This window comes from Catharus ustulatus, chromosome 5 (assembly GCF_009819885.2).
Source record: "Catharus ustulatus isolate bCatUst1 chromosome 5, bCatUst1.pri.v2, whole genome shotgun sequence".
Classification (NCBI taxonomy): domain Eukaryota; kingdom Metazoa; phylum Chordata; class Aves; order Passeriformes; family Turdidae; genus Catharus; species Catharus ustulatus.
The window spans coordinates 76,667,387-76,695,146 of NC_046225.1; the positions used below are offsets into that span (position 1 = coordinate 76,667,387).

General features: G+C 51.6%; 1 protein-coding gene across 1 annotated transcript in view; it reads left to right on the forward strand.

Annotated features, from left to right (window-relative positions):
- Nucleotides 1-27,760, forward strand: part of LOC116996704 (GDNF family receptor alpha-4) — a 90,167-nt gene that overhangs the window by 43,521 nt on the left and 18,886 nt on the right. The window contains exon 2 of the mRNA XM_033060643.1: nucleotides 26,619-26,897. Coding sequence (XP_032916534.1) covers nucleotides 26,619-26,897 — 279 coding nt within the window. The remainder of the gene's footprint in view (nucleotides 1-26,618; nucleotides 26,898-27,760) is intronic.

A 27,760-nucleotide genomic window follows, 5' to 3' on the forward strand; every position in this document is an offset into this window, starting at 1 on the left:
AGAGCAGCAGCGCAGCAGAGCAGCAGAGCAGCCTGTGTTTGTGTTTGTGCTGGCAGGGGTGCAGCCCTGCTGGGGTGCTCAGCTGCACACTCTGGTGCAGTCACTGCTGCCGCCTCTTCCCAGCTTTGCTCTGTCCCCATTGCCCCGGAATTGCTGCAGGATGGGCACCAGAGCTGCCATCACCGCCTGCTGAGGACTGAGATCATTGAAGGAGTTCCCAGAAAAGGCACATGGGGCCCTCCCAGCCTGGGGCAGGAGCTGGGTGGGACTGGTTTGAGGCTGGGAGCTGTCTGGGAATCCCCACATCTCACCCCAGCTTCCCAGTGATCCTGGTCTGTTTGGATCAGGGCTTTCTCGTTGGTCTGGAAGCCTTCAGAGCATGGTCCTCTCCTCTGTGGTTTGAGCAGGGTGCCCAGAGCAGCTGGGGCTGCCCCTGGGTCCCTGGAGCTGTCCCTGGGTCCCTGGGCAGGGCTTGGTGCTGTGAGGTGTCCCTGCCCATGCAGAGAGTGGCACTGGATCATTCCCACCAAACCATTCCCTGATGGTTTGAGGAGGGGTGGTGATGGGGAGGGGAACTTCACTTCCCAAAGGAAATAACAGAGCAGGGAAGGGACCTGTCCAGGGCTGTGCCAGCGGTTTGTTCCAGCAGTGGGAGCAGCCCTGAGGATTCCTGGCTGTGTTTGGTGTTTATTAAGAGGCTGTCAGGCTTTTCAATGAGAAACTCAACCTCAGTCCTCACCATCTTGATGAGCTTTTTTGTGTTAACCAGCTGCCAAACACTTGATCAGGAAAGTGTCTCTGAGCTTAATAGAGTGAGAAAAAACCAAACACTTGCACAAAAAGGCAGGGACTGAGCTCCCAGAGCAGGCATTGGTGTGAGACAGTGAGAACCCTCGAGATAGCGAGTGTGTAACATCCAGACATCCTCCTGCATTCATAAAATTGGGGTCAATAACACCATTATTGATGCTAACTATGGCAGCCCCATTTCCCAGAGTGTCAGCTGTAATAAAACAGCTCCCCAAATGTCAGGCTGAGCATAAAGGATATTAGGAGCCTAATGGAGCACATTCATACTTCTAATTGAGAGTAAAATATCATCAAACAACCGAATACTTTGACAGGGTTGTTTAATAATTAGGCCAGAATGCAAGAGAGGGAGAGTTCAGCTGGCTGCTGAAAATGAGGCAGGGCTTATGATGAGGGGAATAAAGACAGTCTTTTACAAAAGCAATTTGAGAGGAAATATTGCTGAAGAGCGCTGTAAAAAATGTCATGGCTGTGTCTGAGCCTGCCCAGGCATGGGCAGGGTGAGTGCAGTGCACAGACTGCCCAGGGAGGTGAGGCCAGGGCTGGATGCTGGTGAATAGGAGAAGTTTAAGAACAACTTTGTCGTGCTTGCTTTCATTTGGCTCTTACATCAAAGACCTCATTTATCCTCTCCTCCAGCAAAGGCTGCAAGAGGCAGAGCTGCCCTTCTACCTGAGCAGCGAAAAAATCCAGAGGCTTTGAGCTGCAAACATGAAACACCGTCTGTGTGACCCTGCCTTGACTTTGGCAGTCTCTGGAGCTCCTCCCTGTCCCTTGATGGCTGAACCTCTCCAGGTGACACATCCCTCCTGCGCTCCACTGAGGTGGCAGGGAATGTTTGGTACTGCAGGGAGGGGAAGTTTTTCCTGTCCTGCATGGGGACACAGGGACTTGTGACACTTGGGACACCTCCCCTCATCCTGCAGCCCCAAATTCCTCCTGTTCTCCCAGTTAGAAACTATTTTCCTCTTCACTTCATGGCCCAAACTGTTGCCTCAATTAGTTGCTCAGTGTTGATTAAACAAGCCAGTTTCTATAGATGGTTGGAAAGGAGTCTGTGGGGATTTAAGCACTAATGGAATGCACAATATTAACTGAAATCAATAGAATTAATGGGTTAATTCCATGCTAATACAAAGTGCTGGAGGAGAAGTTAGGCTAATGAAAATGCATGTATTCCCTAAACTATTCCATTTGTATCAGATGATTCATCCAGCACTGCTTCTTTCCAACATTAATGAGATTAAAAGCACATTTTCCAAGTGTACATGGCCAAGGCACAGCCTCACCAGGCTCTCTGGGTTCTGCTCTCTGTGCTGAGGGTGCAGGGCAGAGCTGGGGGTCTGAGGGGGGGATTCTGCTTTGAAGGCAAGAAACTCTGCTCATGACTGCAGGTGATTTGACATGGACCCGTCCCTAGGTCTGCCCTGGGCTTGTGGAAGTGGTGGGGAGAAGTGAGAAGTGAGAGATGAGAAGCTGTGGCCATCCTGATGCCCAGCTAAACCTTGCCTTGCATCAGCTTTGGTTTTCTTATACTGGATAAACTCACTGAAAAACAAAACTTCTTCTCATGCTGATTTGTAATTGGAAATGAGTTTCAAAAACTGCAGATGTCTGGGTCTTCAAGAAGAAATGTGCATTTTGATCAGAGTCCTGGAATTACAGAATCCTCAGGGCTGTCACTGGGCCCCAGCCCTTTCCAAGGGAAGCAGAGATCAGTGGGGTTCCATCTGCCAGGGACGATGTGCAGCTCTCAGAGAACAGACTCAGTACATTTTTCAACCTTCTCTTGTCCTTGCAGAATCAAAAGATCCCCTCAGATCAGTCCTGATGACCACAGCCCCAGAAAGGATTAGATGGAAACATAAGGAAGGATTGAGGAAAACACCACAGAATCATTTAGGTTGGAAAACACTCTAAACCCATCAGGTGCAGCCGTTCCCCAGCACTGACAGCCCCACGTCCCCACACAGCCAGGGCTCCATAACCAAAGGGCATCTGAGAGGAGCACTGTCAGTGACACCTGAGCACACCTGGGCACAGCTGAGCACACCTGAGCACACCTGGGCACAGCTGGGCACAGCTGAGCACACTTGGGCACAGCTGGACACACCTGGGCACAGCTGGACACAGCTGGGCACACCTGAGCACACCTGGGCACAGCTGGGCACACCTGGGCACACCTGAGCACACCTGGGCACACTTGGGCACAGCTGGGCACACCTGCCTGCACTGCTGTGATCACACACCTGAGCACAGCTGGGCACAGCTGGATACAGCTGCCTGCACTGCTATGATCACACACACCTGGGCACAGCTGGGCACAGCTGGGCACAGCTGCCTGCACTGCTGTGATCACACACACCTGGGCACAGCTGGGCACAGCTGGGCACACCTGCCTGCACTGCTGTGATCACACACACCTGGGCACAGCTGGGCACAGCTGGGCACTGCTGTGATCACACACCTGGGCACTGCTGTGATCACACCCTTTCTTTGCCACACGTGCAGGACCAGGGAGCGTTTTGGCTCTGGGTGCTGGGGCTCCTGGAACAGCCCTCTGTGGGCTGCATGCCCAGGCCACCCAGGGGGATGTGACCCACCCCAAAGCCAGGCCAGAGGGGCTGTGGGGCCCTTCTGGCACCCCCAGCCTCAAACCAGCCCCAGGGACTGGGAGGGGCTCTAACTGAGAGTGGGCTGCAAAACCTTTGGAGTTTGTCTCTCCCCTGTGGGAAGTGTTGACAAAATCTGGGGCAAGAAAGATGGTCCCAGCAACCTGATGAATTTTTGGCAAAAGAGAAAATGTTTTTGGCCAAAAAAGAGGTGGTTTGGCTCCTGAGCTGCATCTGTAGAGATGAACTCCAGCTGCAAAACTCTGAGCAGAACTGACCAGATTGCACCAGGACACCCGATGGCAACAGTTCAGAGGCCACGTTTGTCTTGGTTTGGGGACATTTGGGTTTTCTATTTATAGGCAAAAATATGTAATCTTTTTTCTATACATCTCCATTTGCTCTGTGGGTGTGTAAAAAGAAATGTTTGATCCCACAGCACTTTGGGAGACCATTCTTGGAGAGATTATTAATTGGGAGTTGGAAATAGGCAACCTTTAGGATCCCTTCTAACCTTTAATCTATGAATCTGTGTAATAACTCATTCTATGATTCTGTAAGAAATTTTCTTTAAAAGCTGCTGTTTGGGACAATTTTCCCCTGGGACTAGGCCTTGCCCAATACAAAATGTAGGGAAGAGTTTGTTTCATTGGGGAAGGGCAGGACTGGTTCCATAAGCTGAAGCAAACTCTTCCTTTGTGGTTTCAGTGAATTTTCTTACCAAGTCTGCTCCATGGAGGGACTCCAGAGCTGAGCTGGGGTCTGATCCTCCCATTCCACCCCTGTGGCAGGAGCAGCAGGGTGCCAGAGGCTCCCACCCTCTCATGGGAGCCTCGAGGCAGAGCCTTACCCTGCTCTGTTCTGAGCCAGGACAGTGACCCCCCCTCCCCAGGTGTCCTTGTGGTGACACCAGCACAGACCCTGCTCTGTTCTGAGCCAGGACAGTGACCCCTCTCCCCAGGTGTCCTTGTGGTGACACCAGCACAGACCCAGCTCTGTTCTGAGCCAGGACAGTGACCCCCCCTCCCCAGGTGTCCTTGTGGTGACACCAGCACAGACCCTGCTCTGTTCTGAGCCAGGACAGTGACCCCACCTCCCCAGGTGTCCTTGTGGTGACACCAGCACAGACCCAGCTCTGTTCTGAGCCAGGACAGTGACCCCTCTCCCCAGGTGTGGTGACACCAGCACAGACCCAGCTCTGTTCTGAGCCAGGACAGTGACCCCCCCTCCCCAGGTGTCCTTGTGGTGACACCAGCACAGACCCAGCTCTGTTCTGAGCCAGGACAGTGACCCCCTCCTCCCCAGGTGTCCTTGTGGTGACACCAGCACAGACCCTGCTCTGTTCTGAGCCAGGACAGTGACCCCCTCTCCCCAGGTGTCCTTGTGGTGACACCAGCACAGACCCAGCTCTGTTCTGAGCCAGGACAGTGACCCCTCTCCCCAGGTGTGGTGACACCAGCACAGACCCTGCTCTGTTCTGAGCCAGGACAGTGACCCCTCCTCCCCAGGTGTCCTTGTGGTGACACCAGCACAGACCCTGCTCTGTTCTGAGCCAGGACAGTGACCCCAGCTCCCCAGGTGTCCTTGTGGTGACACCAGCACAGACCCTGCTCTGTTCTGAGCCAGGACAGTGACCCCACCTCCCCAGGTGTCCTTGTGGTGACACCAGCAGGAGTCTGGCTGCAGAGGAGTCTCGTGTAATGGTTCTGTAAAGGTGCCCCAAGGCAAGGGATGCACAGACCCGTCCATCACACAATTTTCTGCTGCTCAGCATGGGCTGGGGGACTCTGCTCTCAGAGCAGCACAGTCCTGCAGAGCTCAGAGCAGTTTGGTTGTGATGCTCCATTCTCTGCATCCCTGTAAGTGGCAAATGAGAACCAGCATTTGGGTTTCCATTTGCTTCACTTCAGATTTTCACCACAAAAAGGACACCACTGAGAATTAGGAAGAATTTCTTCAGAAAGGGTGGTCAGGCACTGAAAGGTTTGCCCAGGGAGGGTTGGAGTGCCCATCCCTGGTCCAGGGAACACCTGGAGGTGACACTGAGTGCTCTGGGCTGGGGACAAGGGGGGATCAGTCACAGGTTGGACTCCATGGGCTGGGAGGTGTTTTCCAGCCTGAATGACCCTGTGACTCTGCAGCAATCCCTGGCAGGGCAGGGCCTCTCCAGGACACGTCTGAGTGTCCAGGAGGGGAGCAGAGCTCCCCAGTCACACCAGCTCTCAAAACTTGCCTTTGATCCCACACTTTTATACAAAACTGACTTCACTGCAGAACTGGCACCATCAAAAATCAGATCAAAGCCTGTTCCTTGTGCACTAGAGGCAGCTGTGATGTCAGCAAACAGCCAGAGTCACCAAACTGAGCTCTGTGGCATTTCTGTGGTTTCACACTGGTGTAACTGTGATTAAAACCTTGTCCTTACATTAATTCATATTTCACAGGCCTTTTTTCGGATGCTTCACATTGTGAGTCTGCTGGGGAAATTCCAGCTGCACGTTCTGGATTCATGATCTCTGATTCTGTCATCTCTTCATTCTCTTGTCCCCCTGGCTACTCAATCAGAGAAAAGGAGCAGCAGTGTGGCTTTCCCCCAGGCTGGTGTAAATCAGTGTAACATCAGCACAGTCTGAGTCAGCCCTGTCTGCACGCAGCTGTGCCCGCTCCTAATTTCATGAAACCGGGGATTCTCTGTGGAGAGAGGCACTGCAGCCAGCTGGGAATATGCAGCACAAGTGCAGTACAGAGCTCCCAGCTCACAAAAGCAGAGTGGAGAGGGTGGGTGGGCAGGGATGGTGCTGCTCCATGACTCAGAGCCAGTGGACTTTGTGACTGAGCTCTGCGGTTCAGAACCTGGCCCTGAACACCAGCCCAGACTTGCAGGAAATGGAGGAGGCTTGAGGATGCTTGCTGAACTCAGAGGAACTTCTCAGGTCAGAGTTCAGCCCACCTCAGTTGTGTTTCCATGAAGCTGTCTCTGAAAATGTCCCATGAGAGCTCAAAGAAAATGGAATTGGGTGCAGCATGAAATAAGCACTTGAGAGGGGATGTGGCCTTTAGAGGCACCTGAAACAGGGGATTCAGCTCCAGAAAACACAGGCTGAGATGATCCAAGCCTCTCAAGGATTTAGGAACTTCTTCCTTATTTAATCACCCAGTTCTGAATTGGTTCTTGCTCAGCACTGGAGGCTCCCTGTGCCCCGTGGGCACCGAGTGCCATCAGTGGCACTGCACGCTGGACCTGTTCCAGATGTGCAAATGCCCCTGGCCAGCTGTGCCAGCCATGCACACACTGCTCTGTGCCTGGTCCCAGCTCTGCAGTGCTCCAGGATCACTCCAAAACCAACAGAAATAAACACCCAGGGTCTCCAAGCTGTGTGCCAGCTCCTCCAAACACCTCCCAGCTGGAGAAGCCAAGGCATGAAATGGTTGAGGGACTTCCAATCCCATTGCTGGCAGATGCACCTGAGGTGCATCCCATGAGGCACACATCCCAAACCAGGCTGAGAGCTCAGGGACACATCCCAAAGCAGGCTGTGAGTGCTCAGGGACACATCCCAAACCAGGCTGTGAGTGCCCAAAACAGGCTGAGTGCTCAGGGACACATCCCAAACCAGGCTGTGAGTGCCCAAAACAGGCTGTGAGTGCTCAGGGACACATCCCAAACCAGGCTGTGAGTGCCCAAACCAGGCTGTGAGAGCTCAGGGACACATCCCAAACCAGGCTGTGAGTGCCCAAACCAGGCTGAGTGCCCAGGGACACATCCCAAACCAGGCTGTGAGTGCCCAAACCAGGCTGTGAGTGCCCAAAGCAGCCTGTGAGTGCCCAGGGACACATCCCAAAGCAGGCTGTGAGTGCCCAAAGCAGGCTGTGAGTGCCCAAAGCAGGCTGAGTGCTCAGGGACACATCCCAAACCAGGCTGAGTGCCCAGGGACACATCCCAAAGCAGGCTGTGAGTGCCCAAAGCAGGCTGTGAGTGCCCAAAGCAGGCTGAGTGCTCAGGGACACATCCCAAACCAGGCTGTGAGTGCCCAAACCAGGCTGTGAGTGCCCAAAGCAGGCTGAGTGCTCAGGGACACATCCCAAACCAGGCTGTGAGTGCCCAAAGCTGTCTGTGAGTGCTCAGGGACACATCCCAAACCAGGCTGTGAGTGCCCAAACCAGGCTGTGAGTGCCCAAAGCAGCCTGTGAGTGCCCAGGGACACATCCCAAAGCAGGCTGTGAGTGCCCAAAGCAGGCTGTGAGTGCCCAAAGCAGCCTGTGAGTGCCCAAACCAGGCTGTGAGTGTCCAAACCAGGCTGTGAGAGCTCCCCTGAGGCCATGGGGTCCCTGCTGGTCCCACGAGTGCTCTGCAGGTGCAGAGGGTTTAGGAAGGGAGGAGCTCAGCAGGGCAGGATGAGGAGCTCAGCAGGGCAGGATGAGATGCCTGTGCTGCTCTCTAAGGCACATTCAAAGCTTGGGAAGTGCTTCGTGTTTATTTGCTGTTTATTTTGACCTGAGGACAGTGGGAGGTCAGCACAGGTACGTTACACCCTCTAGTATCCTGTGAGGGAGGATGCTCTGCTATGATCAGAGAGGGTGGAGGTGGGAAAGCCGGGCAGTGACAGATCCAAGGCTGTCTGTGCAATGTAATTCCTTTCCCCCAGTGTGTTTCCTTTCTGATATGGTCTTTAACTGCATGATTAAAAATATTGATACTCTTCTTGGACAAGATAAAAATCTGTAGTGTGGAGGTATTGAGTAACTGAAGACACAAATCCTCGTCTCTGGTAGACAAGCGAGGCAGCTGCTGTGAGCGTTTTCTTTAGCTGAATGCAGGCTCTGGGTTTCCAGGGTGGGAGGAAAACACAATCCCTCATGACAGAATGGTGATATTTCAGCAGGGAGAGGAGTTAGGGGCCATGGCAGACAGGCAGTGCTGATGATTTGCTGAGATGTTGTGTGCAGCACTCAAACCCTTCATGGGCACACAAATGAAAACTCCACACTGGAGCAAACCAGCGGGGCTGAGGTGGATGCCAGAAAAAGTGGGGATGGGCACCTGCCCCATGCCTGGGAGGGCAGATTTTGAGCCACTGGGTCAGTGGACTAAAGGACTACAAAAATTGTTCGTAATTCTGCAAAGACCTCCCAGGAGCAGAGGTTTTAAGGAGTGAGGTTGTTGCAGAAGGAAGATGAGTGATTCTGTTCTCCAAGGGTTTCCAAGAATTTAATCCTCACAGGAAAGCAGCAAAAAGAGCTGGGGGGAGAATTTGGGCCAGCTACAACCACAGGAGCCAAAGCAAGCAGGTTTTGGCAGGAGGGGTGATTAACCATTGGAACAAACTCTGGGATGATTACAGAGGTTTTCTTATCAGTGAGAGCTCTTCTCTGGGAAACAGGCTTGAGCCAGACAAATGGCTGGGGCCATTGTCACCGTGAGTTGCTGCAATCCTTTGGGCTGAGGGAGGGAGCTCAGCTCTGAGCTCACCTGGAGCCCTCGGTGTCTGCAGGGCCTGCCCAGAGCTGGGCTTTGGGCAGAGCAGGGTGCAGCACATCCCTCTGCAGGACAGGTCCTGCCAGGGGGATCAGCTCCTGCCAGGGGGATCAGGTCCTGCCAGGGGGATCAGGTCCTGCCAGGGGATCAGGTCCTGTCAGGGGGATCAGCTCCTGCCAGGGGGGACAGGTCCTGCCAGGGGGATCAGGTCCTGCCAGGGGACAGGTCCTGCTGGGGGATCAGCTCCTGCCAGGGCAATCAGGTCCTGCCAGGGGGATCAGCTCCTGCCAGGGGACAGGTCCTGTCAGGGGGATCAGCTCCTGCCAGGGGGGACAGGTCCTGCCAGGGGGATCAGGTCCTGCCAGGGGGATCAGGTCCTGCCAGGGGGGACAGGTCCTGCCAGGGATCAGCTCCTGCCAGGGCGATCAGGTCCTGCCAGGGGGATCAGCTCCTGCCAGGGGACAGGTCCTGTCAGGGGGATCAGCTCCTGCCAGGGGGGACAGGTCCTGCCAGGGGGATCAGGTCCTGCCAGGGGACAGGTCCTGTCAGGGGGATCAGGTCCTGCCAGGGCAATCAGGTCCTGCCAGGGGATCAGGTCCTGCCAGGGCAATCAGGTCCTGCCAGGGGGATCAGGTCCTGCCAGGGGCATCAGGTCCTGCCAGGGGGGATCAGGTCCTGCCAGGGGGGACAGATCCTGCCAGGGGGGACAGGTCCTGCCGGGGGCTACAGGTCCTGCCAGGGCGATCAGGTCCTGCTAGGGGGATCAGGTCCTGCCAGGGGACAGGTCCTGCCAGGGGGATCAGGTCCTGCCAGGGGGATCAGGTCCTGCCAGGGGACAGGTTCCTGCCAGGGGGGACAGGTCCTGTCAGGGGGATCAGGTCCTTGCCAGGGGACAGGTCCTGTCAGGGGGATCAGGTCCTGCCAGGGGGGACAGGTCCTGCCAGGGGGATCAGGTCCTGCCAGGGGGATCAGTTCCTGCCAGGGCTCCAGACCTTTCCCTCTCCACCCATGGGTGCTTTTTGCTCCAAATATGCTGCCCCAGACTCTGCTCTAGACACACCAGCTCTGTTCTGATGAGTGCCCAGCCTCTGTTCATCCTTCATTCCTACAATCCCTATGTCCACCCCAGTTTGTAGCCTCTCCTTGACCTTGTTTCCTCCACTGCTAGCACCTGCTAGTAATTCAGCACGAGACCACACAAGCCTGCACTCACAGCCCCATCCAGAAAGGGCCCACGTGCTGCACATCCAGCCCTGTGCTCCTCTGGGACCACAGAGGCTCTTCATGGGTGGCTCAGGAACACACACAGGCTCAGCCCTTCCTCGTGCCTTCTGCCTTTCCAAATGGGGGCAGCAATCTTTGGGACAGGGACAGGACCAGGGAAGGCTGGAGCTGGGCCAGGGCAGGCTCAGGCTGCTTTTTGGGAATTTTGGAAAGGTTCTTCCCCCAGAGGGTGCTGGCACTGCCCAGGCTCCCCAGGGCATGGGGAGTTTGGACACCAGGGATGGACAGGGGGGAATTTGGGCAGAGACGGGGTTGGATGGGTGATCCTGAGGGTCCCTTTCAAACCAGGATATTCTGTGAGTCTGTGATCTTCTTTTAACCAGGGCCCTGCAGTCACTGCCTCGTTTGGTGATTCCCAGAATCCCAAATCCCAGGATATTCTGATTAGAGGGGACCTTCCAGCCCTCTCCTGCATCAGAGCCCTTTCCTGCAGAAAGGCCAATACTGAGGGTGCCTTGGGGAAATGCTGTAGCAGCTGAATCCTTCCTTGGGCACTGGATCCTCGAGCTCAGCCCCAGCTGAGGAAGCTCCCAGGGTGGGGAGCAGCCCTTGCAGCTCCTGCAGCCCCTGCAGCCCCTGCAGCCCCTGCAGCCCCTGCAGCCCCTGCAGCCCCTGCAGCTCCTGCAGCCCCTGCAGCCCCTGCAGCCCCTGCAGCCCCTGCAGCTCCTGCAGCTCCTGCAGCCCCTGCAGCCCCTGCAGCCCCTGCAGCTCCTGCAGCCCCTGCAGCCCCTGCCCATCCCTGCCGCAGCTCTGGTGAGCAGAACCGAGACTCTGCCGGGTGAAACTGAGACTGAGCAGAACCGAGACTCTGCCAGGAGCAGAGGACTGAGCTGAGCAGGGATGCTGCCCCTGGCCAGGCCCCAAGGATCCCTGAATCCCTTCCCCCCGGGGGCTGCAGGAAGGGGCTCCTCACTGGCACAGCTTTGTGTTTTCCTCAGCAGAGCAGCACGAGGCTGGGAGCAGCTCCACGGGGGAAAAGGGTTATTGAAATAACAAATGCCATGCAAGGAGAGCTGGGATTAGCTGGGTTTTGCAGACAGTTTGGACAAAAGCTGAGCTTTATTACTTCTGGCTTTTTCAGTTGCCTCTGGTCTATTCAAACTTCATGACACTTAAAATGAGATTGAACAGTGAGTTTCTCTAAATTGGGAAACTGAAGTCAACAGGGAACAGGGAAGAGAGGCCAACAACACTTTTGCCTGCATTGATTAGATGATAAAAATGTGATTTCCCTTTAAAGGTTCTGTTGATTTAAGTGTCTGAAATTCAGTGATGTGCAATAGAGTTTTTAATAGTACACATGTTCCTGGTAAATCTTCATAATCAATTTCCTTTATGCTCTTCTCTTGCATTTTCCATCATAATCATCTTTCCCCAGCTCTCCTCAGCAAGTAATTCAGAATTTCAGGCTTGTTTGCAACCTGCTGACCTCTCCCCGCCCCCAATATGAAACCTATGAATAATCATTGAAAGCGTGTCATAAATAATTGCATGTGAACTGCAGCCACTAATTAAATATTAGGATTCTGCTCCTGTTTCTGGGTGAACTCTTGTCTTACAAGGGTAAAAGAAGCCTTCGAGCAAGTTACTAGACCTTTGTACGGCTCAAGTTGTCTTGGATTACAAGATAATTTCTTACAGCAAAATTCATGTTTGGTTATTTAAGATGAGACCGAAAACAGATTTCCATGACAGAAATAGTGAGGACAGAAGGACAAAGTTCAGCACCAAGGTTCAAGCCTTGCTTAATAACTTATGATTATTTCATTTCCTTCCCTCCCCTGGGATCTCTGGGATGGGAGGAACAGGGAATTGCAGGTCCAGGTCAGGTGCAGACACCTGGCTCGAGGATGCTGCTCCTTCCCTGGAGTTTTTGGAAGTGTCTGCCCTGTGAACCTGGCAGGGTCAGGGCTCTGCTGTGGCCACACTGACACCCAGACCTGGCCCAAAGCTCAGCTGCCCTGCCCAAAGCTCAGCTCTCCTGCCCAAAGCTCAGCCCTCCTGCCCAAAGCTCAGCTCTCCTGCCCAAAGCTCAGCTCTCCTGCCCAAGGCTCAGCTCTCCAGCCCAAAGCTCAGCCCTCCTGCCCAAAGCTCAGCCCTCCTGCCCAAAGCTCAGCTCTCCTGCCCAAAGCTCAGCTCTCCTGCCCAAAGCTCAGCTCTCCTGCCCAAAGCTCAGCTCTCCTGCCCAAAGCTCAGCTCTCCTGCCCAAAGCTCAGCTCTCCTGCCCAAAGCTCAGCTCTCCTGCCCAAAGCTCAGCTCTCCTGCCCAAAGCCCAGCTCTCCTGCCCAAAGCTCAGCTCTCCTGCCCAAAGCTCAGCTCTCCTGCCCAAAGCTCAGCTCTCCTGCCCAAAGCTCAGCTCTCCTGCCCAAAGCTCAGCCCTCCTGCCCAAAGCTCAGCTCTCCTGCCCAAAGCTCAGCTCTCCTGCCCAAAGCTCAGCTCTCCTGCCCAAAGCTCAGCTCTCCTGCCCAAAGCTCAGCTCTCCTGCCCAAAGCTCAGCTCTCCTGCCCAAAGCTCAGCCCAGCTGCCCCTCCTGGGCAGGTTTGCCTTGGGGCTGTGTCACCTCAGCCCTGCTCACGTCCCAGGTTCCCTGGAGCATCCCAAGGTGCACCAAACACCCACAGGTGGGCAGCTGGCTCCAGTGAGACAGAAACAAGGACCCCTGTCTCTGGGGAGGTAAACTACATGATTGCAAATCAATTACCAATTATTATCAATTATGAATTACAGTTGTCAGAGAGCCATGGAATGGCTTGGGCTGGAAGGGACCTTCAAGCTCATCTCAGCCCCTGCCATGGGCAGGGACACCTTCCTCTAACCAGGTTCCTCCAAGCAGCCTTGACTTCTTCTTTTCCTCTGTCCCACCCTTATGTGACAAATATTTTACTGTTTGCTTTATTCTCTATATTTTATTTTTTAACACCCTGCTTTTGTTGTTCATTACCTGCCCATTTCTGCCCAATGCCTCAGCTCAGCAGCCCTAGAGAAAACCGATTTATCATCCTGGTTTTGGAGCCACCCCAAGACATGACCCATTCATCTTCTCTCTTTCTCGTCATGTTTCCAGTTTTTCCTTATTCTGTGTCCTCCCCATTGGTTTCATGCTTTTTATGACTCAGTTACCCGGCTGAAATATCTCTTTTGCTCTCCCTTTTATGAGATGTATTAGAAAAGAGTTGCCAAGGCTGTGTAGATCTGGCAATGCAGCCTCTCCCTGCTCGGCACAGCACTGTCAATATTACACGAGGTACAGACACAGGGCTGCAGTGCTCCCAGAGGTACAGCTCCCACCCAGGGCTGCTGATCAAAGCACCAGATTAAAGACCAGAGTCTCTGGCCTGACTGCCAGCCAGCTGATGTGCTGGGCAGGGCAGGTACCTGAAATGAGCATCACTCCTGTGTGTGAGGTTGTGTTAATGCACAGAATGGGGTTGGTTAATGCATTTAATGCACAGACTGGGGCTGGTTAATGCACAGACTGGGGTTGTTTTAATGTACAGACTGGGGTTATTTTAATGCACAGATTTGGGTTATTTTAATGCACAGAATGGGGTTGTTTTAATGCACAGATTGGGGTTGTATTAATGCACAGACTGGGCTGGTTAATGCACAGATTGGGGTTGTATTAATGCACAGACTGGGGTTATTTTAATGCACAGACTGGGGCTGTATTAATGCACAGATTGGGGCTGGTTAATGCACAGATTTGGGTTGTATTAATGCACAGATTTGGGTTGTTTTAATGCACAGACTGGTGCTGTATTAATGCACAGACTGGCGTTGTTTTAATGCACAGATTGGGGTTGTTTTAATGCACAGACTGGGGTGGTTAATGCACAGACTGGGGTGGTTAATGCACACATTGGGGTTGTTTTAATGCACAGACTGGTGCTGTATTAATGCACAGATTTGGGTTATTTTAATGCACAGATTTGGGTTATTTTAATGCACAGATTGGGGTTGTTTTAATGCACAGATTGGGTTGGTTAATGCACAGACTGGGGTTATTTTAATTCACAGATTTGGGTTGTTTTAATGCACAGACTGGGGTTGTATTAATGCACAGATTTGGCTTATTTTAATGCACAGATTGGGTTGGTTAATGCACAGACTGGGGTTATTTTAATGCACAGACTGGGGCTGGTTAATGCACAGACTGGGGCTGTATTAATGCACAGATTGGGGTTATTTTAATGCACAGATTGGGTTGGTTAATGCACAGACTGGGGTGGTTCTGTGATGTGCTGGTGTGGGATGGGAGGATGGATTTCAGCTCCTTCTGGATGATCCATGGCATGTCTCAGATTGTGAATCCTTGCATTTACAACCTCAGTGTCTCCCCAGCGTGCAGTCTCGTTTGTTCCAATGTACATTCTCATGGTTTTGTGGTTTTGCTGTTCCAGCCCGTGCTGCCCTTTCCCTCCCACCCTCTGAGTCCCTCCTGAGCCCCCAGGCTGTGGCAGTGATCCCAGCCAAGGGAGGCTCCCCTGGGTCACTGAGGGCACAGAAGTGATTCCAGAATTTAGCTCAGGTTCCCCTTTGTAACTCTTTTCCTATATGTGTAAATACTCATCTGTGGCTCTATGCCTGAATTCCAGCTGTCCTGTGTCACCACTCACTTCTCACTGCCTTTTCCCTTCCTCAGCTAAAATCTGCTCTGGTCTTTCCAACTTGGCTTCCCCTTCCAATTTCACTGTGTGCCTTATTCGTCCTCACTTGTGGTTTGGGCTCACAAACTCCAGCCTTCATGTCTAATATTTAGTGTCAGAAGCAAAAAAAGGTCAGTGGGAGATGAAGGGATGATGGATAGATGCAATGACCTGTGCTGATATGGACATGGGCATAATTTTGTCTTTGAACCCAGGCTTGCCTGGAAAAGTCACTGGAGGACATTTACTGGAGCCCTGTGGCTCCATAATGTCAGGAGAACAATCTCTGTTCTTTGATTTCAATCATCATTAATCTTCATAAGTCTTCAGGAGAGTTTAGCTTTTGTTTGAATTAATTTTGCAACTTCCAGAGAAAACATAGGCGGGGGAGTATAATTGAGTGCTTGTTTAGTGCCAAATTCATCTTAAAGCAGGGAATGAAATCACATAGCAAGTATTGAATTATATATGATTAAAACTGCTTCAGCCCTTGCAAAGAAAAATAAAAAATGGCCTTTTTATTCACCAGTTAATCATGTACCAAAAAAAAAAAAAAAAGTATATGGAACAAATATGAACTTAATCACAGAAAAAGGGGTCACAGTTCCTGCTTGACACATGGCTGGGATCCCCATCACAGGCATGCAGTGCAGAGCACGCTGGCATTTAAGTGCTTCAAAGAGGTACATTAAGAAGAGAGTTCATTGATAAATGACCCGTTAAAAGGGTGAGATTCTGTCCTTAGAAATGAATGCTCAAGGTCTGCACAGTTGTCTTGGCCCATCTTGGCTGCTCTTGTGTTTTGCAGGCAGAGCTGGAAGGTTTTGCAGTGCTCAGTTATAAGGAATGATGTGCAGGACAGATAAGAGCGTTGAAACTGCTGAAGGCAGGATCCAAATACTGTCCATTTTTGATAACAATTGTTAGTCTGGCAGCAGTTCAAACTCAACACCCGCAGACTTTCCCGATCCAGCAAGTGCCAGAGATCAAACGAGGAAAATGTAATTTTCTCCTCTCTTCTCTACAGCAAGAGCAGGGACCTGAAAATGACTCCAGGACCCTGCTGAACCTGGAGCACCGCAGGTTTGGGGCTGTCTGAGGCATCACAGCTCCCTGGAGAGCTGGCTGAGCTCAGTGTTCCCAGGGCTCTGCTGTGAAGCTGGCCCTGGTGTGGTTATTGCAGCAGGACAGGGATGCTGTGCAGAGGGAGCAAAGGGCTCAGCCTGCCCTGGGGCAGCACTTCCTCACCTCCCTGGCAGGGATGGCACAGGACACACACCTGGGTGATGTTGGCTGTGCTTTAAAATCCAGCCACCTGTCTGCAGGTGGAGGGAGTTGGGTGTTTGGTGGGATAAAACCCGAGTGTCAGCAGCTGAGCTGGAGCCTGCTGAGGCAGGGAGGGGCTCCAGGGAGTGCTGGCAGGGTCCCCTTCCCCTGCCCAGGGTCACCTTCCCCTGCTCAGGGCCACCTTCCCCTGCCCAGGGTCACCTACCTTCCCCTGCCCAAAGCCACCTTCCCCTGCCCAGGGTCACCTTCCCCTGCCCAGGGTCACCTTCCTTCCCCTGCCCAGGGTCACCTTCCTTCCCCTGCCCAGGGTCACCTTCCCCTGCCCAGGGTCACTTTCCTTCCCCTGCCCAGGGTCACCTTCCTTCCCCTGCCCAGGGTCACCTTCCCCTGCCCAGGGCCACCTTCCTTCCCCTGCCCAGGGCCACCTTCCCCTGCCCAGGGCCACCTTCCCCTGCCCAGGGCCACCTTCCTTCCCCTGCCCAGGGCCACCTTCCCCTGCCCAGGGTCACCTTCCCCTGCCCAGCCTGCTGCAAGCCCCAGAGTCCAGCCTGGCCTTGGGCAGGGAGCTGCCCTCTTCTGGGAGAGCCACACCTCTCATGCACTTTATTTCCCTTCCCCTTGTGCCTGTCTGCAGTGGGGTTTGTTTGGTTTGGAGGAGTTGGGGTTTGTTTGGTTTGGAGGTGCCTGTCCTCGTTTCCAAGGTCCCCCATGGATGGACTCACAGGGAGGGACACCTCTGCTCCAGCAGAGAAGGGAGGATGCAAGAGTTGTCTCTGACCAGTGCTTTTGTAAATAATTCCACTGCTGGGGGTTTAACAGACCCTCCATAATCTGTTCCACTTTTTAACTGCCCATATAACATTTTTCTTAATATTGGTCTAAATCTCTCTTGATACCCATTTGCTCAGAATTACTTCTCATCTTATGTCCCACAACAGTGGAGGGATCTCTATCACTGTCCACATCTAAAATGTCTTGTTTATGTATTTGAGTGCTCTGATCTTGTTTCTTCACAGCCTTCATCCTAAACTATACAAATCCTTTTCTCACATCCTCGCCTCAGCCTGCAAACCATTTATAATTTTAATAAAATTCCTCTGGGATCTTGTCATCTTCCTTAACACGTGTTGTCCTATCAAAAGATGACCCAAACTCCAGCTAAAGCCTGACTGGAGCTGGGAAGTGCCTGTAATTGTTTCCTGTGATAAACACACACCACTCATGCCCCAGACCACATGTTTTTTGTTTTTCATCCTGCTGCTTTTCCCTGAGCCCCTCTCACCCATGGTCGTGTCTCCCTTGCTTCTGTTTCCTAGGTTTGCTTTTCCCTCCTGTCTTTTCACACTCACATCTCCCAGTGCCACTTTTGCTCCTGGCCAGTGTCACCCTCCTGATTTCATGTACTGCCCTAAACACACCAAGATCATTTTGAATTCCAGTCTTGTCTTGCCCATCACTTTGACCCCCTCTTCATCTTCTGCCAGCCACAAATTACAGAAATCTATTCTCTATTCCATCACTGGAGTCATTATGGGAATATTGAACAGTACCAGACTCAGGACAGACTCTCAAGCGCCTCCTTAGCCTGAAAATGCCTTTTCTGGGATTGGAGCTCTGTATTCATGAGCACCCACTTGGCTGTGACTGCTCAGAGGCCACTCACGCTTCTGGCACCTCATGTGGACCTGTGCCAAACAGCTTGGAGAGGTCAAATCACACTTTGTGGAGTCTTATCCACGAGATTGATCTGTGATTCATCGGGTACCTTTGCTTCTTTAAAAAGGGCATTCCTTTTCCACTCCTTTGGGATCTCATTCCTCACAAGAGTTGGAAAGGTAAAGCTGTTACTCTTCTACCACCTCTGGTAGCTGATACACACAGACCTCTGACAGGTTCCAGCAACCCCTGGCAGAACATATTTCTGGGTAAGCAATTCTGTGGCATGAGGGGAAATGGATTTTAAATCGGAATTTGGAGGGGGAAATCTCCTATTCTGTGGAGAGTGTGGTGGGACGTGACAGAAGCAGCTGGATGTCGTTCTGAAGGTCTTGCCCAGAAGGGTCCATGGCCTCAGATTACTTTCCTTGGATCTAGAATTCCTGGAACCCTTGGAGCTGCTGCCCCTCTCACCACCCATCACATTTCTGACCGCAGCACAAGTTCCAAGTCTTGTTCTTGGTTATGTCAGAGATGAGCCAGCAGTGGGTCACCAGCACAGCCCCACTGTCCTCACCCCCAATCCATCCTCTCTTTTTTGGCTAACAGCTCCTCCACAGCAGCTGCCTGCAGCCAGAGGCCACAGCAGATGCAAAGATCTCTGTGAGTGTGAAAAAGAACGAGAATCTGGATGGATCTGGAGCAGGAAAGTGAGGCACTGCAAGGAAGTGTAGACCAGGGGAGAAAGAGAAAATAAACCAGTGTAGAGATGTCTTTAACAGCACTGGTGAGCAGGGCACAGAAATCTGTGCTGTCAGATCCTGAAGCCTCAGTGCTTCAGCCCCCAGAAACGCTCTGCTCATGAGGCAGAAGTTCAGGGAAGGGCTTGGACTATCTGCAAACACTGAAAGTCATTTTTTAAAATAGAAGGCACTGCAATATGCCCGCCCCTGGGAGCAGCAGGAAAGAAGGACAAGTCCCCCAGATGGAGATTAGATCCCAAACAACTCAGTAGGAATTTTCTAATTCTTAATAAGAAACAACTCAGATAAAATTTTTTCCCTTGTGTACCAAGGGAGGTATTTTGAAGACAGTAGCTGGAGATGGGGGTTTTTCACCCTGTGATCTGCCCCCTTGGGTCTTTGCAAATTGCCCTGACCACAGAGACTTTGCAAGTCTGCATTTCCAATGCCCCTGATGGGACATGTTCCTTCCAAAAATTCCCCTCTGGATTTTTACTTGTTCCTAAGGTTTTTGACAGGAAAGTGAAAGAATTATTTGAAGGAAATAAGGACATTGCAATCCACATAGACTGGGGGTGGGGGAGAGGGCAGCAAAGGGTCAAAAAATGGGGCATGGCAAAAGAAATCTAATTTAAAATCAGAAACGTGGGATATTTGGGAGAAAGTGTAAGTGAATTGATGTGCACAGACTCTGGCAAAGCCATGTGATTGCAGAAATGCTGCTTTGACAGCTAAGAAAGATTTGCAGGCCTTGGCTCCTGCAATTCAATGAGCTGACTGTTCTTCCTGGGATGTTGTGCAGGGATTCCAGGTGGAACAGGAGTGCCAGCCAGAGAGAGGAGACAGGCACCTGAGTCTGGGCAAGGTCAGAGAACAGTTTGGGTTTGGAAGAGCCTTTAAAGGTGACCTGTGCAACCCCTGCAATGGGCAGGGGCATCTTCCACGAGATCACTCTGCTCCAACCTGATCCTGAGTATTTCACCAGGATCGAGCACCTGGCCAGTAAATGCTTCTGGGAATGACTCAGGACAGTGGGACACAACTCCCGGGCACTTTGCTGGAATTGTTTTCTCAAGCACTCTACAAAAAGCACCTTAATGTACAGAGGGATGCCTTTGCTGCAGGAGATGTTAAAGAAAAATATTCAAGTAGGGGAAATGGATCTTAAAAAAAACCCTGACTCCAGTTTCACTGTTCTAAAGAAATAGAGAAGACAGGAGGGTGTTCAGCTGGAATTTTCCAGCTGCATCCATGGAGTTTGAGCAGTGTAAACCAGGAACAAAGGAGCTGAGAGCAGGCTCTGTCCTGGGAGTGTTTGAGTGCTGTGTGGAGAGTGCACAGACCAAGCCAGTCTGGTTAGAGAGATTTCTCTCCTCTCAAACATCACGGGGAATCAACTCCTGCAAGCCATGGCAGCAGAGCAGGCGCTGCAGGAAGCTGCTCAAGTGCCACTGGAGGAGGCCTGGCAGCTCACACCAGTGCAGATCAGAGCTGGCTGCAGCTGAGAGCGCAGAGCTCACAGCAAGAACCGGCAGTGGCACTGCTGCAGCCCTGGGGGATCCTACAGAATCTGTGAGATCGTGGAAAATCCACTGCAGGGGCCACCAGTGAGCGCAGGGATGGAAGAAATGTGTGACTTGTGTCGAGAGTTTCTGCCTTGGAGACAAAACCAGCAATGCTGGGTGAGATGTGGAGGATCTGTGGGATTGTCCATGGTGCTCTGACACTGCATTATGAGAGACTCTCAGCATGAGTTACCCTGCAGGAAACAATAAACCTTTATGTGGCACATATGGGCTTTCACAAGTGGTCATTTTTTACATCAGTGCACAGCTAATTAATAGGACTTTGCAAGATTTTGGGGAGTTGGTGAATGCCAGAACTCTTCAGTCAAATGATTTGAAGCAAAGTGGAGCTAGGGGAGTTAAAAAATCTCAGATATTTAATTTTATATGTGTATAAAACCATTACAGGCAATGACAAAGATCTGGATCTCACTCTGCTGGACTCAGGCAGACTGCCTTTAAGGCATTGGGTGTTGTTTGCTGAAATTTTGTTCAGAAAGATGAGAGTTAGTCTGCCTTGCTTATCCAAATCTGGGCTGGGAAGCTGAGCTGATCCTGATGCACAGATAAATAAAAGTACATGTACACATCGAGGGATGTTGGAGGAGCTCAGTTACTTCAGGCTGTGGCTGATGTCTCCTGAATGCTGCTGCAGTGGCAGACGAGCAGAAGCTGCAACATGAGAAGAATGTTTGCTTGTGAGAGGAGAAGATGCAAAGGGTTTAATGGTGAGGTTGGTCTAGGAAGGACACCAAGAGGGTGTCACAGTGTGAGCCCCAGTGTCCAACAAAGCCTCTGCTCCAGCAGAACAGAGTGAAGCTTCCCAATACACCAATGTCCAGGTGTCCCCAGATTTCAGCCAGGAATCAATGTGACATGGATCATTTTCTCTGCCAAAACTCGTAGCTAGTTGTGTGATCTGTGTTTCAGATATCCAGAATTTCAGAACAATACCCACCTGGGCACTTCATAGGTCCACAAAAGTTTTGAGCCTTCTTCCTGGTCTGATGGATTAAACTTATTTAAAATAGATGCACAACTATTTGCAGCCAGGTCATGCACTGAGAGTGATGGTCTGTTTTTTATCCTCCTTTCATAAGAATATTGTTTATAGCTGATTTGGTGGTTAGTCTGGCTGAGTCAGTCCAGCAGGATGGGGCATTCCAGAGGCATCTTTAGAAAACAAAGGCTGAAGCCTTGTCAAAAAGGATGTGTTAGTGCAGGGGAGTAATGATATCTAGGGAGACTTCACCCCAAGTCATCATGAGGGTTTTCATGATTAATTCTGCTCTCCTTAAGGGTAATGGAGACATGATGCAACTTGTCATGGTATCTGGGTGTCATGTATAAATCTGTGATAAACAGCAGGACACATCAGAGGAATGTTTTCTGCTGGGTTTGAGTCCATGCAGTGCGTGGTTATCTCCACATGGGTCAGCCATGAGATGGAAATATTCAGTGAATGTTGTTGTTTGTACCTCCTCAGTGCCTGTAGAGTCCTGTGTGGAGGCACAGATCAAATACAGACCGAAGATTGCTCATAAGGTGAAGGAAGGGGTGAGAAGTGTGAACTGGAGGGACAAAGTCAGGCAGCACATTTTTAATGCCTGCTCAGGACACACAGCACGTTGTTGGCCTGAACCTTCCAGGGCTGCTTCAGCACCCTCAGACCTCACACTGCTGAGATGTTTCTGCAAATTCCAGCAGCCCAGTGCTGGCTGGGAAGGATCACAGGGGATCTCTGCAGTGGGGATTTCATGGTGTTCTGCTCTGAGGATTGTCAGCACTGAGGGGTGTCCTGCTCAGCTGAGCTGCTCTGAGCTGGACAGGAAACCCTGGGGCAGCTTCACAGAGGGGCTGGAGCAGGAACCTGCTCTGAGAGCAGGGCAAGAGAGAGGGAGGGCAGGGGAGGGGAAGGGGAAGGGAAGGGGAAGGGAATTTCCCTTGCGTGGAGAACAGCATCCCAAAGGGGGTTTCTGGGCAAGAACAACATCCCAAAGGGGGTTTCTGGGCAAGAACAGCATCCCAAAGAGGGTTTCTGGACAAGAACAGCATCCCAAATGGGGTTTCTGGGCAAGAACAGCATCCCAAAGGGGGTTTCTGGACAAGAACAGCATCCCAAAGGGGGTTTCTGGACAAGAACAGCATCCCAAAGGGGGTTTCTGGACAAGAACAGCATCCCAAAGGGGGTTTCTGGGCAAGAACAGCATCCCAAAGGGGGTTTCTGGGCAAGAACAGCATCCCAAAGGGGGTTTCTGGGCAAAAACAGCATCCCAAAGGGGGTTTCTGGGCAAGAACAGCATCCCAAAGGGGGTTTCTGGGCAAGAACAGCATCCCAAAGGAGGTTTCTGGACAAGAACAGCATCCCAAAGGGGGTTTCTGGACAAGAACAGCATCCCAAAGGGGGTTTCTGGACAAAAACAGCATCCCAAAGGGGGTTTCTGGGCAAGAACAGCATCCCAAAGGGGGTTTCTGGACAAGAACAGCATCCCAAAGGGGGTTTCTGGGCACTGCAGAGTGCAGGTGACAGCTCTGAGCTGTGGACAAGGCGAGTGGGGTCTGTGGGAGGGCTGTTCCCAAGCAGGAAGGAGCAGAGGTGTGGCAGAGGTGTTCACTGGGGTGCTCTGCAGGTCACTGAGTCCACCCTGACCGACTCCCACCTTGTCCCCAGCCCACAGCACCCAGTGCCACATCCAGGAATTCCTTGGACACCTCCAGGGATGAGGACTCCAAACCTCCCTGGGCACTCTCAAGTCCTGACCCCCCTTTGCAGAAGGAATTTCCCCAGTTTCCATTCTGATGCCGTTCCCTGTGTCCTGCCCCTGTTCCCTGTTCCCAGATCCCAAATCCCCCCGGTGTCCCCTCCTGGCAGGGAGTTGTGCAGAGCCACAAGAGCCCCCTGAGCCTCCTTTTCTCCAGGCTGAGCCCCCCCAGCTCCCTCAGGAATTCTCCAGCCCCTTCCCAGCTCCCTCAGGGATTCTCCAGCCCTTTCCCAGCTCCCTCAGGGATTCTCCAGCCCCTTCCCAGCTCCCTCAGGAATTCTCCAGCCCCTTCCCAGCTCCCTCAGGAATTCTCCAGCCCTTTCCCAGCTCCCTCAGGAATTCTCCAGCCCCTTCCCAGCTCCCTCAGGAATTCTCCATTCCCTTCCCAGCTCCCTCAGCACAGGACTTTCTGTCTAGACCCTTCCCCAGCTTCGTTACCCTTTTCTGGACATTCTCCAGCCCCTGAAATGAGGAGTGTAGTATTTCATGCTGAATTTATCTATAATCTGGAGGGGAGGGGCTGTATCCCAAAGCCCCTGGTGGAACTGCTGTGGTTCCTGCTAAAACATCTAAAGCCCAAGTTGAGTAAGAAAGGGACAGTGACAGAGCAGGGCTCCACATTGGTGCTCTCCAGGCATTTTATTCACTATTTCCAGCCCACACAGAACCACCTTCACACTTCTGTAGCCCAAGCACAGCTGCATTTCCCTGAGAAAGGAGATTATCTCGGAGGATTCTCCTTGATTCTCCTTGGAGGAGACTCAGACCTGCTTGGTCAGCACAGTGCACTTTGAGACCTGCACGAGAGGAGCTGGGGTCTGCTGCAGTGGGAAGAGAGGGTTGTCCCTTCCTGCCACACTTGAGGAGCAGCTCTGGGTGAGTGGCACTGAGATAAGAGTGAGCAGAAACAGATGTGGAGCACAGCTACAAACAGGATGTGAAAATAAACTCATTACTCCATCTGCCCACCATAAACAGCATGAAATTAGCAGGGAGTGAGGAATAAAACTGCAGACAAATGGCCTTTTAAAGGGAGCAGAGGGAGCTGGAAGGGCTGCTGTTAGAAAAGCAGGGACACAGCAAGCCCAAGCCAGGCACAGCTCAGTGCATTTCCCAGTTCCCTGGTCAGTCAAGGGGAGACAGATCCTGGGGACAGAGCCTGCAGGAGCTATTTTTGAAGGCAAAACCAGAAAGGCCACTCCATCTTTGGGAGAGAAGACCTAATATTGCTCTTGTCCCTGCCTGTTAGGAAGCACTATCAATTTTAGAAGTCATGGAGATTTATTTTTTTTCCCTAAGAGGTGCTGTCTTAATGTTGCATTAAATTACTCTCTCAGGGGCAGTGTGAGGAGAAAAACGTGGTGTTATGTTGTCTCAGTTGCAAAGACATCGCTGCCAATAAAAGCCCCTGAATGATTTGGTTTTTAAGTGACACAATTACGGAACGGGTCATTCGTGACACTCCCAGAGCCTTCAGGCACCTCTGCCATAAAGTCTGAGGGGGCTGTTCTGTGCTGTGGGTTTGGGCTGTAAATATTCACCCCTGGCCTTTGCTCTGTGAAGCACAGCTTGGCTTGAGGATATATTTACTTAAAACTTTGCAGGAAAATTTCTCAAATGGTCAATCTGCTTGATTTATTTAAAGTGAGATCCTGAAGTGTTTTATGGCTTTTACAGGCTGGTTGTGTTTATAACCATCCTGGGGAGTATCTTCTGCAATTCATGTAGCGGAGAAAGGGAAGCAAGGTCATAATTTCTCTTTTAACCTACTTTTCTAGCAGCTGACAGGACACTGACAAAGTCATCTCTTCTAGAATGCAACCTGCTGGGTTTTATCCTCATTCAGAGGAGATCCTTTGGAGAAAGCCAGAGTAGAAAAAGCCAAGTATTTTTTCCTTCAGCTCTGTGGATTCTGCTCAGATATGTTCTCTAGCTCATTTTATGGATCTCAGTGAAATTGCAAATTGCCCAAATGATATTTCAAGGAAACTGGTTCCCTGTGTTCGAAGTTCTTCAGTATATGACAGCCCAAGGCAGAGTTTCCCACATGTTGGAAATAATTTCTCTCTCCACATTTGGCAGATCCAAACAAGCCTTGAGTGCTAAATAAACCAGGTCTATGAATAAATCAGGGGCAGGAGAACTCAAATTTGAGATGGTGTGAGATTTGAAATACCTGAAAGCTTGACGTTGGCCATGAGGCACTTTGAAATAGTCTGCAGTTAGATGAAAGGTTTTTCATTTGAGATTCCACTGGGATATTTCAGGAGGAAACCTCCTGGTGGGTTCACCCAAAGTTTGTAATAAACATAATTGAAGTATCTGAACTCCAGCTGCTACTTTCTGCTCTAATCAAGAGCAACAGAGGCAGCTCTCTCCTAGCAAACACACTGTGACTGCTGAGGGAACAGAAATTATGTCCTGGGCTCTTGGGCTGAGCTGGGGGTGCAGAAATGAAGGAGAGGTAGCAGCTGGAAGGCAGAAAAAGGGACTTTGTGAAGAGATCCATAGAGTCTTGGAGAAAGCAGAGATTTCATGAAGCCCTCAGAGATGGAGATCACGGACTCACATTTTTTGAGGAAGCAGGATTTTCTAATATTGTCCAAGCTGGGTCTCACCAGAAGCAGACACTGGAGGGAGTCAAAAAGCAGAAAGTTTTTTTCTATCCTTCCCCTTCTGGTTCCTATCCAAAGGGAAGACAAGTTATGTTAGAGACAGAGAGTTCCTTTGGGAAGTATTTGAAAAGTTCTCCTTCAAGGTCATGACAGCAGTTTCTGTTTTTATGGTACAGCAGGATCCAAAATTACTGTAGGGGAACTGACTCTCCCCTTCCACAAACCAGGTTTGCCTCTTCCTCACTCTCCCAGGCCGTGGTGCAGCCATGCCTGACCTCTGTCAAACGCTCCAGACCATCCCAGTCACCTTTCTGCACCTGGGTGGCCACGGCCACACCCTGCTGAGCTCAGCCCAGCTGCTGGCCCTGCCCTTTGCCAGAGCAGCCCGGAGCCTTGGGGTGAGCACATCCTGGGAGCCACTCTGGATGTGTCCAGCCTGCTTTACCAAAAACAGCAACAAATAATGGGATTGGTCTGCTCCTGGCACTGAGGCTCAGCCCCATTGTGCCCTGATGAATTAATTTATTGGTGTATGTGTAGCAATAACATCTTCATCCCATGCATTGGGCTCTCCTCTCCAAATGGGGAACACAGCATTTTGTGCTGGTAAAGGAACTCTGAAAACAATTTACAAAAGCTTGGAAAAAGCCGAGACAGAAGCAGTGGGAGTCCTGGGGAGATGGTGGCACTGAACAAGGGTCATCTCCTGGGATAGATGTGGGCTGACTGCGTGTCAGAACACCCACACAGAGCCATTCATAGCAGCAGGAAGGTGTAGGCACAGTTAAATCATATTCAAGGAGCAGAGGCCACGGTCTCTGTGACATTGGGCTACTGCTAACTTTGGAGGGCAGCAATGAGATGGAGAGCTGGGAAAGAAAGGGTTTGAAAATATTTCTGTTCTCCAAGAAGCAAAAATCAATCACCAGGAACTGGTCACGTTCCTGTCACATAATTCTGCTGCCAGGCTGATCCTGTCATAGGACCATGGAGTGGTTTGGGCTGGAAGAGACCTCAAAGGTCATCTGGTTCCACCCCTCTGCCGTGGGCAGGGAGAGGTTCCACTGTCCCAGGCGCTCAGAGCCCCGTCCAGCCTGGCCCTGGGCAGCCTGGAAGGACACACAGCCCATTGCCCCGCGCTGACAGCTGTGTTCCCTTGCAGAAGGCATGGCGGAGGGCGCTGGCCCCAGCAGGGACTGCCTGCAGGCGGGCGAGTCGTGCACCACGGACCCCGTGTGCAGCGCCAAGTTCCGCACGCTGCGCCAGTGCATCGCGGGCAACGGCGCCAACAAGCTGGGCCCCGACGCCAAGAGCCAGTGCCGCAGCACCGTCAGCGCCCTGCTCTCCAGCCAGCTCTACGGCTGCAAGTGCAAGCGCGGCATGAAGAAGGAGAAGCACTGCCTCAGCGTCTACTGGAGCATCCACCACACGCTCATGGAAGGTCAGTTCAGCAGGGTGCTCCCTCCTCATGCTCTGCCTCAAAGGAATCGCTCACGGGTCATTCCGCAGAGCTCCCCAGCTCTGGAGTTGCTGTAAAATGTCCCTGTAATCTCCTGTTCTGTCTCAATACGGACAGGTCCCAAGGGAATGGCTGGAGCTGTGTTGGAGGGCGTTGGGTGGATATCAGGAAAAGGTTCTTCCCCCACAGGGTGGTCAGACACTGCCCAGGCTCCCCAGGGAATGGTCATGGTGCCAAGGCTGCCAGAGCTCCAGGAGCATTTGGGCAATGCTCTCAGGCACAGGGTGGGATTGTTGGGGTGTCCTGTGTAGGGCCAGGGGTTGGACTTGAGGGTCCCTGTGGGCCCCTTCCAACTCAAGAGCTTTGATGATCCTATTGATCCCCATGGCATTGACATTTTGGGAAAGCACTGCTGAAAACCTAGATGCCTTCTTCCTTTTCTTAACCCAACCTCTCTTTTATGAGATTCCCAAAATGCATTGAGATCTTTTGCTGGAGAAATGCACAACGTATTTTGTATCTAAGTATGCTAACCAAGAGCATGAACACTGTAGATTTTATAGAAACACAACATAAAGCACAGGCACTGAGGAAAAACAGCATGAACATCAGAAAAATCACTCTCTTAGAATGTCTCAAATGCACCAGTGTCTTTGGGTTAGTGAAGATTTGGGGCTGGTGACATCGAGTTGGAACTTAAAGTGTTCCCAGAGCCAGTATTCAATAAGTTTGATTTTGACATTTTTTAAGAGTCACCATAAAATTGCACCTCAGTGACCATAACTCTTCCTTGTCAGGCTGGTGAGTATTTTATGCACCATGAAAATTAAAATGGGGAATAAACC